Source organism: Littorina saxatilis, linkage group LG16 (genome assembly GCF_037325665.1).
Source record: "Littorina saxatilis isolate snail1 linkage group LG16, US_GU_Lsax_2.0, whole genome shotgun sequence".
NCBI lineage: Eukaryota > Metazoa > Mollusca > Gastropoda > Littorinimorpha > Littorinidae > Littorina > Littorina saxatilis.
This window is the reverse complement of record NC_090260.1, coordinates 3,604,792-3,620,828: the sequence shown is the minus strand read 5'-3', so window position 1 is coordinate 3,620,828 and position 16,037 is coordinate 3,604,792. Positions and strand designations below refer to the sequence as shown.

The following is a 16,037-nucleotide window of genomic DNA, read 5'->3' as shown; positions in this document are numbered from 1 at the left end:
TGACTTCAGTGAGTGGGGCTGGCACAAAGATGGCACCAATACCTGGCAACCACTATGGACCACTCTAAGCGACGCTTCATTGAAGGTGCAAATGCAACCGCGCCGGTGTCCGATGCACGGTCCTCTGCAAATGCGAAGGCGGGTGTGTTAATAACGGTGGTGATGACCAGTAGGACTTGTTACTGGAATCATAGAGTGCAAATGCAACAGCGTTAGTGTCCGATGCACGGTCCTCTGAAAATGTGACGGTCCTCTAGCACTGCAAATGCAAAGGCGGGTGTGTTAATAACGGTGGTGATGACCAGTAGGACTTGCTGGAATCATAGAGTGCCAGCCAGAACATATGCATAGTAATAATAATCCTGTATTGAATGCACACAGCGGCAAAAAGTGTCTTGCCACTACAGATGTCTCCGAATTATTTGAATTAAAATTGTTCCTGAATAATCATTGATTTTTTGGTATAATTAGAGGTGTTTGGGATAGTTTGGTTCAGATTCTTCCAATAGCACCTTTTTGTGACCTTGAAGGGTAAACTTGACTTCAGATCATTGAAATAACGTCTGAATCGGATTCCCCGACCCCGGAAACCTCTAAAATGTGGTATCAATCATGATTCTAGCACTTTTATTTTTTTTACCTGTGATCGATATGTAACCCGGATGGCGGCCATATTGGATTTTGACCTCAGATCATTGAAATAACATCTGAATCGGATTCCCTGACCCCAAAAACCCCTAAAATGTGATATCATTTATGATTCTAGCATTTTTAGGTTTTTTTACCTGTGATCAATATGTAACCCGGACGGCGGCCATATTGGATTTTGCCAATATGGCGTCCCCATGGGGCGCCCGTCTTGGCAGTCGGCAAAAATGGAAACAGTATGGCATGGGCGACCTCTGGGCCAAATATGGTGCTTTTGGAAGAATCTGAACCAAAATATCCCTACCTACCCTGACTAATAGGTTATTGAGGACAGTCGGAAGATCAGACGCATTGCATCTGCGTAGTTGAAAACAATCGTACACATATTTTGCCAATTGCCTTTGGATGTCGCTGTCAGTAAACAGAGAACTGACTCTTATTTCACCACTGCCGGTGGAAGTATTCGGTAATAACTGTTGCCTGAGATGAGCATACATTGTGCATGAATCAAGGAAGTGAAGTTCATCCTCCACCACTCCACAGTTTCTGCATATTCTTTCCTCCCTTGGTGTTCCCGTGTATCTGCCCTTTTCGATTTCTAAGTCATGGACACTTATACGTAGTTTGCTCATAGCCTGTCCGTGTTCTTGTGTTAGCAAAAGATAGGGTTGTAGAGAGTAGTCGTGTGACACTCCCTTGTAAAACTGTAGTTTAGAGGAGATTCCTTCTTTTTTTGTCCTCCAGAGCCTGACAAATTGAGTTTCTACATGTTTTGTTAGCGCGTGTTTCAGTCTTGCCGGGTGTATTGTGCTTTGGTTTTGCCACACGTGTTTGAAGCCTGAGGAAGTCAGGAACTCGCGTACAAATAAGAGCCATTTATTTTCCTCTTTATGTTCTTGTGAGAGAAGGCTTGAGTAAGTTTGCCTAAGAAGCCCATGTTGGTCAGATTCCATGATGTGTAACCAAAATGATATGATCTGTCCCAATATTTTTGTGCTGATCGGAAATCTGCCCAATTCAGCCAGTACTGGGAGATTCATTGATTTTCTGTGTACTCCTAAAAGTTGCTTGCAGAATTTCATGTGTACGTTTTCATGCGGAAGGACAGTCGTTATACATTTTTCAAGGAGATTATTCTCAAGGTTCTGCGTGTCCTTTAAGTTTATATCTTTGCAGTAAGGGAGCCAAATTTCAGAGCCAAAGATCAGAATAGGTGCAACTAATGTATCAAAGAGTTTCGCCATTACTGGGACACTTATGTTCTTTGTTCGTACTGCTCGTTTGAGCGAGTGCAGAGCTTTGCTCCCTTGTCGGGAGAGATGGTTCTGTGCCATTTTCATGTCTCCGCGTTTATTGAATATGATGCCGAGATATTTATAGTTGTCTGTAGTATTGATTATGGCATCGCCAATTTTGAAGAAGAGGGGGAGTATGGGTTCGTGCTTGGAGAAAACTATCACCTTTGTTTTTTCGCGATTAATTTGTAATCCCCATTTATTGCAGTATTCATGGAGGCTGTTGAGTTTGTCCTGTAATCCTTTCTTTGTAGTTGAGAGGATAACAATGTCATCAGCATACATTAGGCATGGCACCGGAACGAGTCCAGCCTCATCCACAGTTGGGGAGTCACAGTCTTTTAAGCTATCAACTATGTCATTAATAAAGATATTAAACAGTGTTGGGCTTAGGGTATCACCTTGGAGAACACCTTTTCTTACTGTGATTTCCCGCGATAGGCCGACTTCTGTCTTTGAGCATACGGTTGCATTATTATACATTTCTTGCACAACTTGCAGTAGTTTGCCTCCTATCCCTATCTCCTGCATCTTATATAGTAATCCTGTGTGCCAGATACTGTCGAATGCCTTAGCGAAGTCAATGAAACAGCCGTACAGTCTGCCATTCGTAGTTCTGAGGGTATCATTGACTAGCTTTTTTAGGATGAACACTTGGTCTTGCGTTCGAGACGATTTTCTGAAGCCGGCTTGCTCTTTAGCTAGCAGGCTGTTGTTCTCGAGGAAGTTTGTTATTCTATTGTTAATGACCTGACAGAAAAAGTTTGCCATTGTGTTGTTAAGAGTGACGCCTCTGTAGTTACTAGTGTTGTGTGGGTCTCCGTTTTTGAATATGGGCACATTCACTCCTTTCTTCCATTGTTCGGGATATGTTCCATATTGTATTAACTGGTTGAAGAGCTGTTGTATGATAGGCCTCAATACAGGGAGACTTGTTTTGATCATTTCATTTGTAATACCGTCTATTCCTGGAGATTTTTTCAGCTTTATATTTCGAGCAGCCTTTTCTATCTCTGTGGCCGTTATTGGAAAATCTAGTAGGTTTGTTTGATGTGTTTGTTGAGCTATCTTTTCTTTCATGATTGAATCACGGGTACCGTCTATCTCGGTGTTTTGACCGAGCAGCTTCTCAAGGTGGGCAATCCATTTGGCTCCACTCACTTGCGTCTGGTTCCGGTTGTGTGCGGACTCTGAGTCCTTGAGTTGCTTAATTAGTTTCCATACAGAGGAAGGGTCTTTGTCCATTGCTTCATTTAACATTGTGACCAATGAGGTTTTGTAGGTTAGTTTCTTTTTTCGTAGTTGGCTGTTGTACTTTTTTCTCTGTGCAAAATATTTTTCTCTTACACCGCGGTTGAAGGGGTCTCTATTTAGGGCATTTAGGAGTGACCTAACTTCTTTTCTTTGTTTGTCACATTCGTTGTCAAACCATCTTTTGTTACATCTTCGTTTCTTAGTGTTGGCCTTTTTAGTTCGGCAGGTTAGTGATATATCGGCAGCCGATCGGAGAATATTTGTGAGCTCCTCAACACGAGTGTTTATGTCATCAGTATTCTGTGAGCATGTGCTGGTGGTATTGCCTAATTTTTGTTGCAAATTAAAAATTGATGTTTGAACTGGCGCTATGTTCAGTGCAGCTTGAAATCGTTTTGCTGATTCTTCAGTCCATATATATGAAACAGCCGCCGTGACCGGGGGTTTGGTTTTTATGCAGTTTGTTGTTCCTGTGGAGGGTTAGGAGTGGAGTACATGCGAAGATGCCAACATGAAACTGCACTGTGCTCTTTATTCTTGTCTGTTGGACGTAAAAAACAGAAACCACAGTCGACGAAGGTCCTGAGCGAAAGAGAGTGAAAAACCGGCCACAGTTCTCAGCATCGTGTGTCGGTGTGTAACCTCTTTCATTGACAAGATACTCTTGTTTCCCCTCAGCCTTGACCAGTGAGCCCAGCTGAGCGCCACCGAGCTGTGCACACCTGCTCTCACCCGCTCCAGAACGTAACCAACCGTGACTTACCCTCTGACCGTCTTCCAGCTGCATGCCCTGTGTTGGCTGAAGCGCAAAGAGTCATCACCCGTTTTGCTTCAGTATCTGTGTTTCATGTGGATGTTGGTCCTCTGCATCACTGTGCTGTAGTGTAGTTGTTGTGTTTCTGTGGTGTTAGTGTGATCCTGGAGATATTGCTCTGTGTTTCCTAGATCTCCTGTTCGCCGCGGAACGCAGACGCTTTTTTGCCTGTTTTTCGTTTTCACGTGGATCTCCTGTTCCTTGTGTTCGTGGTGTTTCCCTCAAAACCTAAACACTGTTTACATGTGCTGTTCTTCAGTGCGCCTGGATTCCGTCTGATTCCCCTGTGCCTGTTTGTGCATGTTTACGTGGTGTTGTATTCGGGATCTCACGGAGTGGAACAACACATTGAAGTTAAAGTCAGTAAGCCAATCTAGAACCTTTCTATCCTCTCTCTGACCTCATAGTCTTCCGTTTTGTGTGTGTTTGAGTGTTTGTTTTTCGTCCCCGAAGCCGTGCCCGTGTGGTCAGGCCTAACTCCTTTTGTTGTTGTTTGTTGTAGTTATTGCTTGATTTACTCATTTAGTCCCGTATTCTTTATTAGACTTCCCTTTATTTCGTTTATTTTGTCATTTGTTTTGTTATTTTGTTTTCTCATTTTCTGGTCTAACATTTATGTGTATATGTTTTTCCTCATGCCTATCTCCGCTTTGTAACTTGTGTTTAGGTCAGAAGAAGGGGGTGTGACGAACCCAACTCTTGTCTATTGTTCTCTTTAGTTCCGCTTTACTAGGCGCATGGCTGACGCGGGTCCTCCCGCATCATCTTCTCCTCCCGGAGGGATGGTGGTTACGCAACCGGATGTTCTCGAACCAGACGCTTCTGGCGAGGGAACAAAAGGTAGTGGGTTTGGCAATCTCCCACAGAGTAGCAATCCGTTTCCGGCGCCTCCAGCACGTAGCGCAGACCCCACGGGGCGCGGTGCGAGCATGCGTAACAAAGCGAACCCCACATCAGACGCCTCTGATAAGGGGAAGAAAACAAAGACCACTGGTGCAGCGCTTCTCTTTGAAAGCAACACCCTGAACCGCGGGAGGCTGTCCTCCTTACCAAACTTAGACAAAGGATACCCACAAGGGTATTTTGATTCCCCAATTAACCACTCACGCTCACCCTGCAAGCGTCCACGTACAGAGAGCGTCTGCTCAGATCAGCCTCATTGTCAGTCTGACTCTACCTCAGAGACAACGGACAATGAGGTGTTTCACACAGCCCGCAAACGCAAAAACCGCTCGCATAAACAAAAGACAGCCGAACCGGAACTGTCGGTCAAGACTTCTGCTCAGACAACCGAAGGCGGAAACGCCCAAACCAAAACAAACAGACAAAAGAAAACCCATCAGACTGGAAAGATACTCAAACCAGATCAAACAAAACCAGTGTTCCTCCAATTTCCATGCATCCTTGAGGACCTCAAAACAGGCCCTGCAACCTTCAGTGGCCTCGGTTTGGGAAGAAATAAGCAGATCAAACATGTCGTTGGGGAAGTCCTGCTCATTCGCCCATTACCCCAAAACAAATGGCTGATAGGCTGCCACGGCTCAAAACAACAACAACAGCTCGCAAACATGAAAAATCTAAACGGCATTCCAATTAAATGTTCCATCCCCGTCGCAACCACAGAAGGAGTGATCAAAGGTGTTGATCGGTCACACACCAACGATGACATGGTACACATGGAGTTCGTCACCGTCACAGCTGATGGGGGTCAGGCTGGGTTGGTAAAGGTTGCCCGGCGCCTTACCAACAAGGATGGCTCCTCTTCATCGGCAGTAAGGCTGACCTTCCTGACGGCCGTGTTGCCTGACACAGTCCGCCTCGAGAACCAGGAGTTCCGCGTCACTCCTTTTGTGGCTCCTGTGAGGCGCTGTGTCAAGTGCAACCGGTTCGGGCATTCGAAAGACCAGTGCCGATCCAAAGCCCACGTCTGTCCCAGATGTGGGTCTAAGGACGGCCACCCTGTCAGCTCTTGTACTAACCCCAAACACTGCATTAACTGTCTCGGGGATCACTCGGCGGCATACCTAGGGTGCCCCGAGTACAAACTCAGACAACGGGCAAACAAAATCAGGGCATGCTCTTACATCCCTTTCTCAGAAGCTTTGAGAAGAGCCAAAAACGAACTTCACACAGAAAATGAAACTAAACTGATGGCCAAGCATGCCGAAACTGACCTTCCTATGGTACATGATGACTTTTACAGAAGAGAAGAGTCCCTCAAACCCACATTTGCATCCATTGCAAACCCCAAATCACTAGGGGAAGCAGTGAACAAACAGGATTCTCATCCACGACCAGCTCCTATAGACGTCGCCTTTCATATAAATCCACTGTTACCACCAAACAAACACAGGCTCTACCTGACAAACAGCCGCAGGCTCTCCACAAAAAAATCACCAAAGACAAAGCAGAACTCATAAAACAAAAGGCGCGCCTTACAGCTGCAAAACACAAACTAGCCCAAAAGCAAGAAGATGAAATTGCACAGAAGGTGATGACAAAAATTGAAGCCAGCATTGGCCAGCAAATCTCCCTGGCCATTCAACAGGACAAAATGAAAAGAAACCAAGCAGAGCTGGAACTGGCCTCTCTTGCTATGGAAAAAATACGCACTAGACAGGCAAGTCCTGAAAGAGAAGACCAGGGGCTGCATTGTTTTCTGGGGCAAATAATGACTGTAATTGTCGATGCCCAGTTCAAACCAAAACCCCGGTTACCTCCTGGAATGCATGTCCAAGGTATACAAAAACCTAACCGGCAAGAATGTGACTCATAAACAACCAAGCCCCGCTCTCCTCACACTCACCACACTAGGTGTCAGAGATCTTACAGAGACTAAAATAATTGGCCTTGGCAAGGCAATGAAAATTTATAATGGATATGTTTCAAGTGAAAACACAGACATACATGTCTCTTGTGATTCTTCTGTTACTTGTTTTCCCCATGGCTAACTCAACGAGTAGAGCAGCACAACATCCACATTCTCCAAAACTAAAAAGGAACTTAAGCATTTTACAATGGAACTGCAGAAGTATAAATACCACCCTTAATTACCTCACACAGTTCTTAAGTGTCAGACAACCAGATATTCTAGCCCTACAGTCCTTAACTGTCCCAAAATATAAACTCCCTCAAATAGATGGGTATTATTACCCACCAGTTATAGACCCAGATGTGAAAAGAAATAAAACAGATGTAGCAATCTATATTAAACTAGATATTCACTATCAACAGACCATGTCTCCCGCACCCACCGTTGGTGTTCATGGCTCAACATGCTCAATTGAGATCACGATGGAGGGGAGCGGCAAGGCAAACATTGTTAATGTATATTACCCCACGGGTTGTCGAGAAGAATACACAAAATGGATCAGGGACCTCCAAAGTGAGACACACAGCTGGGTAGTACTTGGAGATTTCAATGACCATCACGCACTTTGGGATGACAAACTCAAGAACAACAACACACACAGTCATTTGGCAGACCATATAATAGACTCAGACATGGTTGTGTTAAATGACGGTACCCCAACTAGAATTCCTGATAATAACAAACAATCAGCCACAGCTATAGATTTAACTCTTGTCAGTACAAAACTAGCGAGTAGAGCTGACTGGACGATCATTCCCGACACACTTCACTCGGACCACAGGCCAATTCTACTCACACTACATAACATAAACCCCGGTCTCGCAGAGGACACAAGCCTTCCCAAATTCAATTATAAAATAGCCAACTGGTCGGCCTTCAGACAAGAATGTTCTACTTGCGACATAACCAAGATAGAATCAGAAAGCATAGACACATTTTACGAAAACATTAGAGAATTCATCATATCAAAAGCTAATGTAACAATCCCAACAAACACCACCAACAGAAATAAAAGAAAGACAGCACCAAACCCCTGGTGGAATGATGACTGTGAACAGGCCAAAAACGCAAGAAACAGAGCCACATCAGACCTCTTGAAGAATGAAACAGATGCAAATCAAGAGGTAATGAGAGAAGCAAAAAGTCACATGTCCCACACAGTCGCTAAAGCCAAGAGAGATTATTGGGAACAGTTTGTAAAGGATGAAGTAAATAACCCAGAGGATACTGGAAAAATTTGGAAAAAGATAACTAAAATCAAACACAGGTATAAACTCCCGGAAAAACCTTTGATAGTTGACAATAAACTCACCACAAACAACCTTGAAAAGGCTGAGCTTTTGGCAGCAACTTTTGCCAGGGCCAGTCAGACCGAACACCTTGAAGCAGACAGACGGGAATACAGAGAAGAACACCAAAAGACTTACACTCACCCAGCTGAAGATAACACCCTACCAATAAACCATCCTCTAACCAAAAAGGAGCTAAAGAAAGCAATAAAAAGCATAAAGACAGGAAACAAGTCCACTGGCAAAGATCCAATCTCATATAAAATGATACAACATTTCCCCGACTGCCTCCTTGACATACTGCTTAAGTTTTTCCAATCCTGTTATGAAAGCAACACAATTCCCAAGGCGTGGAAAGAAGCGCTGGTGATAGCAATCCCAAAAGACGGAAAACCAAAGCAGTTAGCATCTAGTTACAGGCCCATATCTCTCACGCCCCATATTGGCAAAATCTATGAACGAATCATCAAGAATAGGCTGGAACACTACTTAGAGAAACATGGCATCATCCCCACGTGCCAGGCCGGCTTCAGAAAGTCCAGGTCCTGTACAGATAACATTGTTAAACTAGCTGCCCACATTAAAAAAAACTCGAGCAAGAAACAAAACCATGTTTGCCACCTTCTTTGACATTAAACGCGCCTACGATTCAGTCTGGCACACCAAACTATTGGAAAAACTGAAAAACATTGGTATATCAGGAAGACTGTACAATTTCGTGAAGGAATTTATCAACGAAAGGACGTTAGAAGTCCGAGTAGGCAGAGATGTATCCACAGCACACAAAGTTAACATGGGAGTCCCTCAGGGCAGTGTCATTGCCCCGACATTGTTCAGCATCATGCTGTATGACATCCACAGAGCCGGGACGAATGGAACAGTGATTTCACTGTATGCAGACGACCTGGCTCTGTGGTCAAATCACAAACCAAGGGAAACTCAACACAAAACTAACTTAAAGAGATATCAAAACGCAGTAGACAAAATAATCCATTATTTGCACACAAACGGCTTTGAAATCGCCGCCGAAAAGACAACATTCATGGTTGTCACCAGAAAGAAGCTACACGAAAAATCCACAATTATCGTCAACAATACACCCCTGGAGTCTAAAAAACAAGTCAAATTCCTTGGCGTTACCTTCACCCCGAACCTAACATGGGGACCACACATCAAAAACCTTGTCGGCAAAGCCAAGAATGCACTAAGTCTCCTCAAAGTATTAAAACGAGGGACCTCGGCCTCAAATAAAGACAGCCTGCTTCCCGTTACGAAAGCCATTATAAGATCCCGTTTAACATATGGTCAAGAAGCATTTTTTGCTGCATCAAAATCGAATCTAAAACTATATTGGAAAGAGCCGAAATGGCTGCCCTCAAAATCCTCTTTGATCTCCAAAAACACTCCACAATACAATACAATACAATACAATACAATAACTTTATTAATCTCTAAAAGAGAAATTACATTGCTGAGCGTTTGTGTCCGTAATAATAACATACAAAAAACATTCAAAATAAACATTTGTTCTTTGTCCTGACAAAATATAGCACATAAACAAACTAGTGTATCAAGAGGCTGGCTGGCTGCCCCTCGAGGAAGAAAGAAGGCTAAAGTCGGCGCAGTATGTATCAAGAGCCAGTACAGTTGATAATGCTGTGAACGAAGAGCTCACTGCTGAGTTCGACACGATAACCTCGGCCCCTTACCAAAGCCTAAAAAGAAAAACACCCACAATATACGAAGCAACAATCCCACTAGCAGACTATGTTCAACCGATATTACAAGAAAGTGGGGTGAACCCAGGTAGGATGGCCCAAATACCCATTAACCCCTTCCCCTTTTGGTTCATGGAGTCCCCCATTATCATCCCTGATCATGATCTGGGTATAACAAAGAAAGATAACCCTGTGCTTGTCTCATCAATAGTAAGAGAAATAATCTCAAACAGTTACAAAGATCACCTACAAATATTTACTGACGGCTCAAAACAAAATGATGGCCAAGCCGGCTGTGCTTTTGTCATCCCTGACCTCAAAATAACTAAAAAATTCAAACTCAACCAGGATGTGTCCATTTTCACTGCAGAAATGTACGCCATCTTAAGAGCATGCCACTATATCAATGACCTCCCTCAACCCCCAACAAGAGTCGTGATCCTCTCCGACTCAAAATCAGCTCTGACTGCTCTCCAAAATGGTTCCAGAAACCGGGAAGAGCTTCAGACGGAAATACTGTTCCTCTGTCACCAGATCATTGCCTCTGGAACAGAATTGACCCTTATGTACATCCCCTCACACACGGGGATCAGAGGCAATGATATGGCTGACAGAGCAGCAAAAGAATCTGTCACAGATCAAGCAGAATTTCATGACCTCAAATTAACAAAGACGGAAGCAAAACACAAAATGGCCAAAGTTGCCTGGCGTCACTGGGAAACAGAATTAAAAACAGAAGGCGATGCCCATGGTTGGCTTATTCTGCCCCGACAAACAAAACAAAACAGGCCTACACTCCCCACCCCCCTCCTTAAAATACTTCGCAGAATTCGCACGGATGGATGCGCTCACAAGTTCTTTCCCCGTCTCTGTGAATGTGGAAAGCTAATATCTTTTTTACACCTCTTTGACCGCTGCCAATCACTCCAACAAGATTTCCGCAACCTACACACCCTTGTCAACGAACACAAACTGAAACCCCATGAGTTTTTAGATAAACATTGCACGCTTCAATGGAAGCCAGCATACACCCTGTGTCTCTCAATACATAAGGCTGGAATAGGACATCTGCTTTGAAAACTTCATCCCCTCTCCTCCTTCCCACCCCTCAACCCTCTCTCCCACCGACCCCCCCCCCCCCACCCCCCCACGCCCAACAACCAAAGCGCCTACAACACCTATCACATAGCTCTATTCAAACAAGGCTAAATCACATACACCGCCCTCCTACCTGAACTTAAGTTCCCCATTCTGATATATTATTTTAGCAAGTTATATTTAATATTCTTATTTGGCTAATAATTATTTTTATGTTTCTAGTTACGTATTTATTTACTTATTCAGCCAGTTCTTTATTACATTATTTTGGCATTATCCAAAAGTCTAAAAAATATTTTACATAAATAAAAAGCAAATAAGCCTACAAAACCGCTCCACTTCAACTATATTTCGCGTACACTATGGCTGACTATGGCAACAACCCCAACAAAATCTTTACTTCCATCCCCATTTTGAAATATCGCAACAACAGACTTCCAGATCTATAACACGATCATATGTGTTCTCTGTTTGCATGTCTGTCCAGTGTCTTGTCCCCCCATAAAGCATATCAACACTACCTGTTCCAAGATAGGCCAATTGGTTCTAAGAGGACGTTAAAACTAATTATCATCACCAGTGAGTCGGTTGCCTAATCTGTGAACCCTTCAGTTGTCTTGCTTTGTCAAAAGTTACGACACAGTCAACTGGTTTTGCTCTGAGTGAACAGTTGGAGCTGACCTCTCTGGCCACAGCCCCAAACAGTACATGGCTGGAGGGAGTGAGAGAGAGAGGGAGGTGGGGGGGTGGAGGGGTAGCTGGCTAAACTCTGTGGGGTGTCCGGTGTCACTGCATGTCAGCAGGAAGAGCATTGGAGAGAAATAGAGAGGTGTACTCTTCCACACAATTTCCAAGCATCAGTTGTCACGGCTTGGGCATAGATGTGAGTACACATCTATGGCTTGGGGTAGGCATTAGTGAGGGAGAGTGGGAGCATGTGTTATGTACAATGTTTTTCCGACTGAAGAGTGAAAAGTCACTGCCATGCCACATGATCGGCATGCAGTCAATAAAGCCAGACAAGATGAAAATAAATTACATGATTATGACATGCAGCTCTATCTGCTGCTATTTATTCAAACTGGTTTTCAAGCTTATTCTTGCAAAGCATCTGCACACGCTCCTCTGTGCTGTGTTTGTGTGGCTGCTTTCGTATGTCAGTGCATGGTGAGTGTGTTCACTGCCGTGAGGATTTATTGTATCTCTTCTTTTCAACACTTTTCATACAAATCATTTTTACAGAACGTTTAAAGAAGTATTAGGAGTTTATTGTTTAGTAGCCACAAGAAGTGATTAGCATAGACTCAATCCTGTTGTTTGTGTGTCTCTGTGTGAGTGTATGGGGGAGGGGGAGGTGTGTTCACCCCTCCCGTGACCGGACACCTGTAATGTACGGACAGTTTTGCTATGGCCCAAGGGTGTCCGTTCATGAGAGGGACTGCTGTAGTAGTTTACACCGAACTCTCTCACTATCTCTGCTTTCCACATTTCTCCTTCTCTCGGTATCTTCGGTAGCAAACTTGTCCAAATGCCCCTTCACAACCTGCCCTACCGCCAAGGCAACACTGGTGACAATAGCAGGTATGATGTGTTTGACGAAAGACGTATATTCTTCACTCGGCGATCCCGACGTTGTACTCTTCAGAGCCTCGTTCACTCGTGTCAATATGGTCTCGTGAATCTCCGACACATCGATATCAGTACCATTTGCCTTTTCAGTCTCCATACCCCTTTCTGCATGGATTAATGCCTCTATTTCCACAGGAGACGATGCCTCACGCGCTTTCTTACCCTTCACAGCAGACGGAGGAGAAAACACAAGGATTCGTTTGCTATTCCTTCTCGGCATACCGTCTATGAAGAGAAAAGAAATAACTGGTGTGGACAATTTATTTGTGAGAGTGACTGATAAGAATGGAACGAACGTATGAGTGTGTTCTGTACAGCTCTCGGGTGGACAGTAACCAGCTGTAATGCAGTATGTAGCCACATGCACTCACACAAAAGAGACTCCGCATTCTTCCGACGAAATAGCATGGGGAAAAACTCAGAGTAAAAGTAAAAGAACTTAGAGATTCTTCATACCTTTTCATAAAGACAGGACAGCATAGGCATAGTCAGCTCCAAAGGATAACCGTGCATGTTACTGGCTTGTTTACTTCAAACACCAGTAAAGGTTCAAAAGATAAATAGGAGAGAATGTCGTAGATAGTCAGAAGTAAACAACCGGACTGTTAGAACGTCGGCGTGCGTTTGATTGAACGGTCCCAAATTAGTTAGCTAGGTGTGGTAGATTAAACATTAGGTGACCTGCGAAATTCTAGGTAAGCTCCTGTGTTTTTGGTGTCCCGCCTGTTTTGCGCATGGTGTCTTTATAAAAGGGGAAACTGGAATTAGGTTTGGGACAAACCACTTTGGTGGCGAATAGGGAGAGTCGTCAGTGACTCTGTCCCGGTCTCACTAAAGTTAAGATAGCAAATTCTGAGGTCTTAGACCATCCTTAAAAATTAGCCCAAAGAGGGAAGAACTGTTTCTCCCATTTAGAATTCCATTAAAGTAAACAGGTTTGAGAGAAGTTCCTAGTTAGTCAGTCAGGGAACAAAATATCCTGTATGGGATAAAAACGTAGATAGCTCGATATGCGGAGTCTCGCTTTAGGATAGGATTAGCTGGGGAAGGGAAACTAGGCGGCTTCATTGTTTTTGTACGATAACTTGCGCATTTTTGATGTTTGCCATGTAAAGGCGACCCGGGATTTTGTACCGATGTGAATTTATAATACATGTATTGCGTAAATTACGCTTGTTGTATTGAGACATTGTACACTTTTCTAAATAATAAATAAGTCTAATAAACTATTTTATAGAAAAGTGATCCCATGAAATTGACTCGGTTAATTATTCGTACGAATGATTTTTCATTGTCATGTAGGTCGTCATTTCTTCTTGTGAACATAGCCTTTTACGAAGATAAGCTAACCCGGCAATTTTAGGTGAGAGAGGATAAATTAGGCGACAGACAGATTATAGCTGCATGCACTAGAGAAACGAACACAACGCGAGGCAAAAATGGATTCAGAGAATAGTAAAATATGAAGCGCATGCACTAGCCGATAAATCTACGAAGCTGAACAAAAAGACATACACATTGTTCTATTATCTACAACTCTCACGGTTTTCCGCCGGGTAAACAAACACACAATCTACACAATAGGAAAACTGCTACAATATATATTACCATTGTTAACTTCGATTTAACCACTAGGAGCATAAAAATAACAACCAACCTGAATCATTCTAGATATATCGAGCAGAGGTCCATCCATTTCTGCTTCACCGGAAGTAAGTTGGGCACAGATCGCGTTCGTTGGCGCTGTGCGAGACCCCGCAAGCAGTATATGGAAAGCCGTTTGGCTCATAACCTACACGCGCGTAATAAATAATTCATACGCGCGTAATAAATAATTCATACGCGCGTAAGAAATGATTCATACGCGCGTACTAAATAATTAATACGCGCGTAATGATTGATTCATACACGTGTAATAAATAATTCATACACGTGTAAGAAATGATTAAATACACGTGTAATAAATATTTCATGCGCGTGTAAGAGATGATTAAATACACGTGTAATAAATATTTCATGCACGTGTAAGAAATGATTAAATACACGTGTAGGAAAAGATTTAAATACACGTGTATTTTAATCATTAGATACACCTGTAATAAATTAAAACTTGAATCAGAAAATATACGACTTCGCAAACCTTCTAAAGTGACATTGACGTTTGCCGCTTCCGCCATCTTGAGCTGGAAGCGTGCAAAGCGAGGCGATGAAGACGCATATAGTGTTTTTCATGTGGATTCCCAGTCCGAGTTTTTAAGTCGCTTAACCACGTGACTCCTGCATTTTTAACGCTTGTATGAAATATTTATTACACGCGTATTTAGGTCTATTTATTCATTTCTTACACGTGTATGAAAAATGTATTACACGTGTATTTAATCATGTCTTACACGTGTAAGATCATGTCACACCACTTCGCCGCACACTCCACTGGTTACCCATCCAAGCCCGCATTGAATACAAACTGTCCACTCTCTGCTTTCACTTCTTCTCTGCCTCGTCTCCTGCTTATTTCTCTGAATTTCTCACTGTATACACTCCTGCTAGACAACTCCGCTCCTCTTCTGATAGCCGCACCCTAGTCATCCCACACACAAAATCAAAAGCATATGGACAACGCACTTTTGCATTTTGCGCATCTACTCAATGGAACTCTCTCCCCTCTCACATTCGCCACTCTCAGTCAGTACCGTCATTCAAGCGAGCACTCAAAACTCACCTCTTCCAGAAACACAACTCCTAAAGTCGCAACATTTTGCCATCCTGTTCTGTAACGGTTCCATCTCTATTCAGCTTGTTATTTTTGTCTTTTGTTTTAAATTATTATAAATATAATTTTTCACTGCAGTAGTCCTTTAACTTTAACCCTTAGCTGTAAGCTAGATATGCACAAGTCATGTCGGTGCCACATAATGCTGACACACATGTTCCTGTGCATAGTTTATGGATAACGTGTAGTTGGGAAGTTAAGAGTAGAAATAATTAGTATTTAGTGTAGGAGGAGGGTTGGGGGTGGGTAGGGAGGGGGTGGGTATGGTTTACTTTGAGCAGGTCGGTTTCAGTTTTAATAAACAATTCTAGAGAATTGTGTATCTTATATTTGAGTCTTTCGTGTTTTAGACATTGATGCATTTAATAGTTTTAACGAGTTGCCTTTTGTTTTATCATTCTGGTGTTTAGATGTGCTGTGTATCTTATAAGAAGTTCTTAAAAGTTTGAAGTTATTTTAGCATATAGGTTTTTTTATGGTCTTAACAGTTAAATCTGTATTACGTTATCATTAAGATTCATGCTTTGTTAGCACTAACCAGTTGTTTTAATCAGTCTGGTTTTCTCTTGTTTTCATCTTATGAACATTCTAAATGTTAGACTAACTTATTGTCTTGTACAGAATAACAACTGTGTGAATGGTGCTATACT

At 43.0% G+C, this 16,037-nt stretch overlaps 1 protein-coding gene across 1 annotated transcript in view; it reads right to left on the bottom strand.

Moving 5' to 3' along the window:
* Positions 1-10,417: 10,417 nt before the first annotated feature.
* The window catches only part of LOC138951281 (uncharacterized), a 60,018-nt gene continuing 54,398 nt past the window's right edge, over positions 10,418-16,037 (bottom strand). The window contains exon 6 of the mRNA XM_070322912.1: positions 10,418-10,518. Coding sequence (XP_070179013.1) covers positions 10,418-10,518 — 101 coding nt within the window. The remainder of the gene's footprint in view (positions 10,519-16,037) is intronic.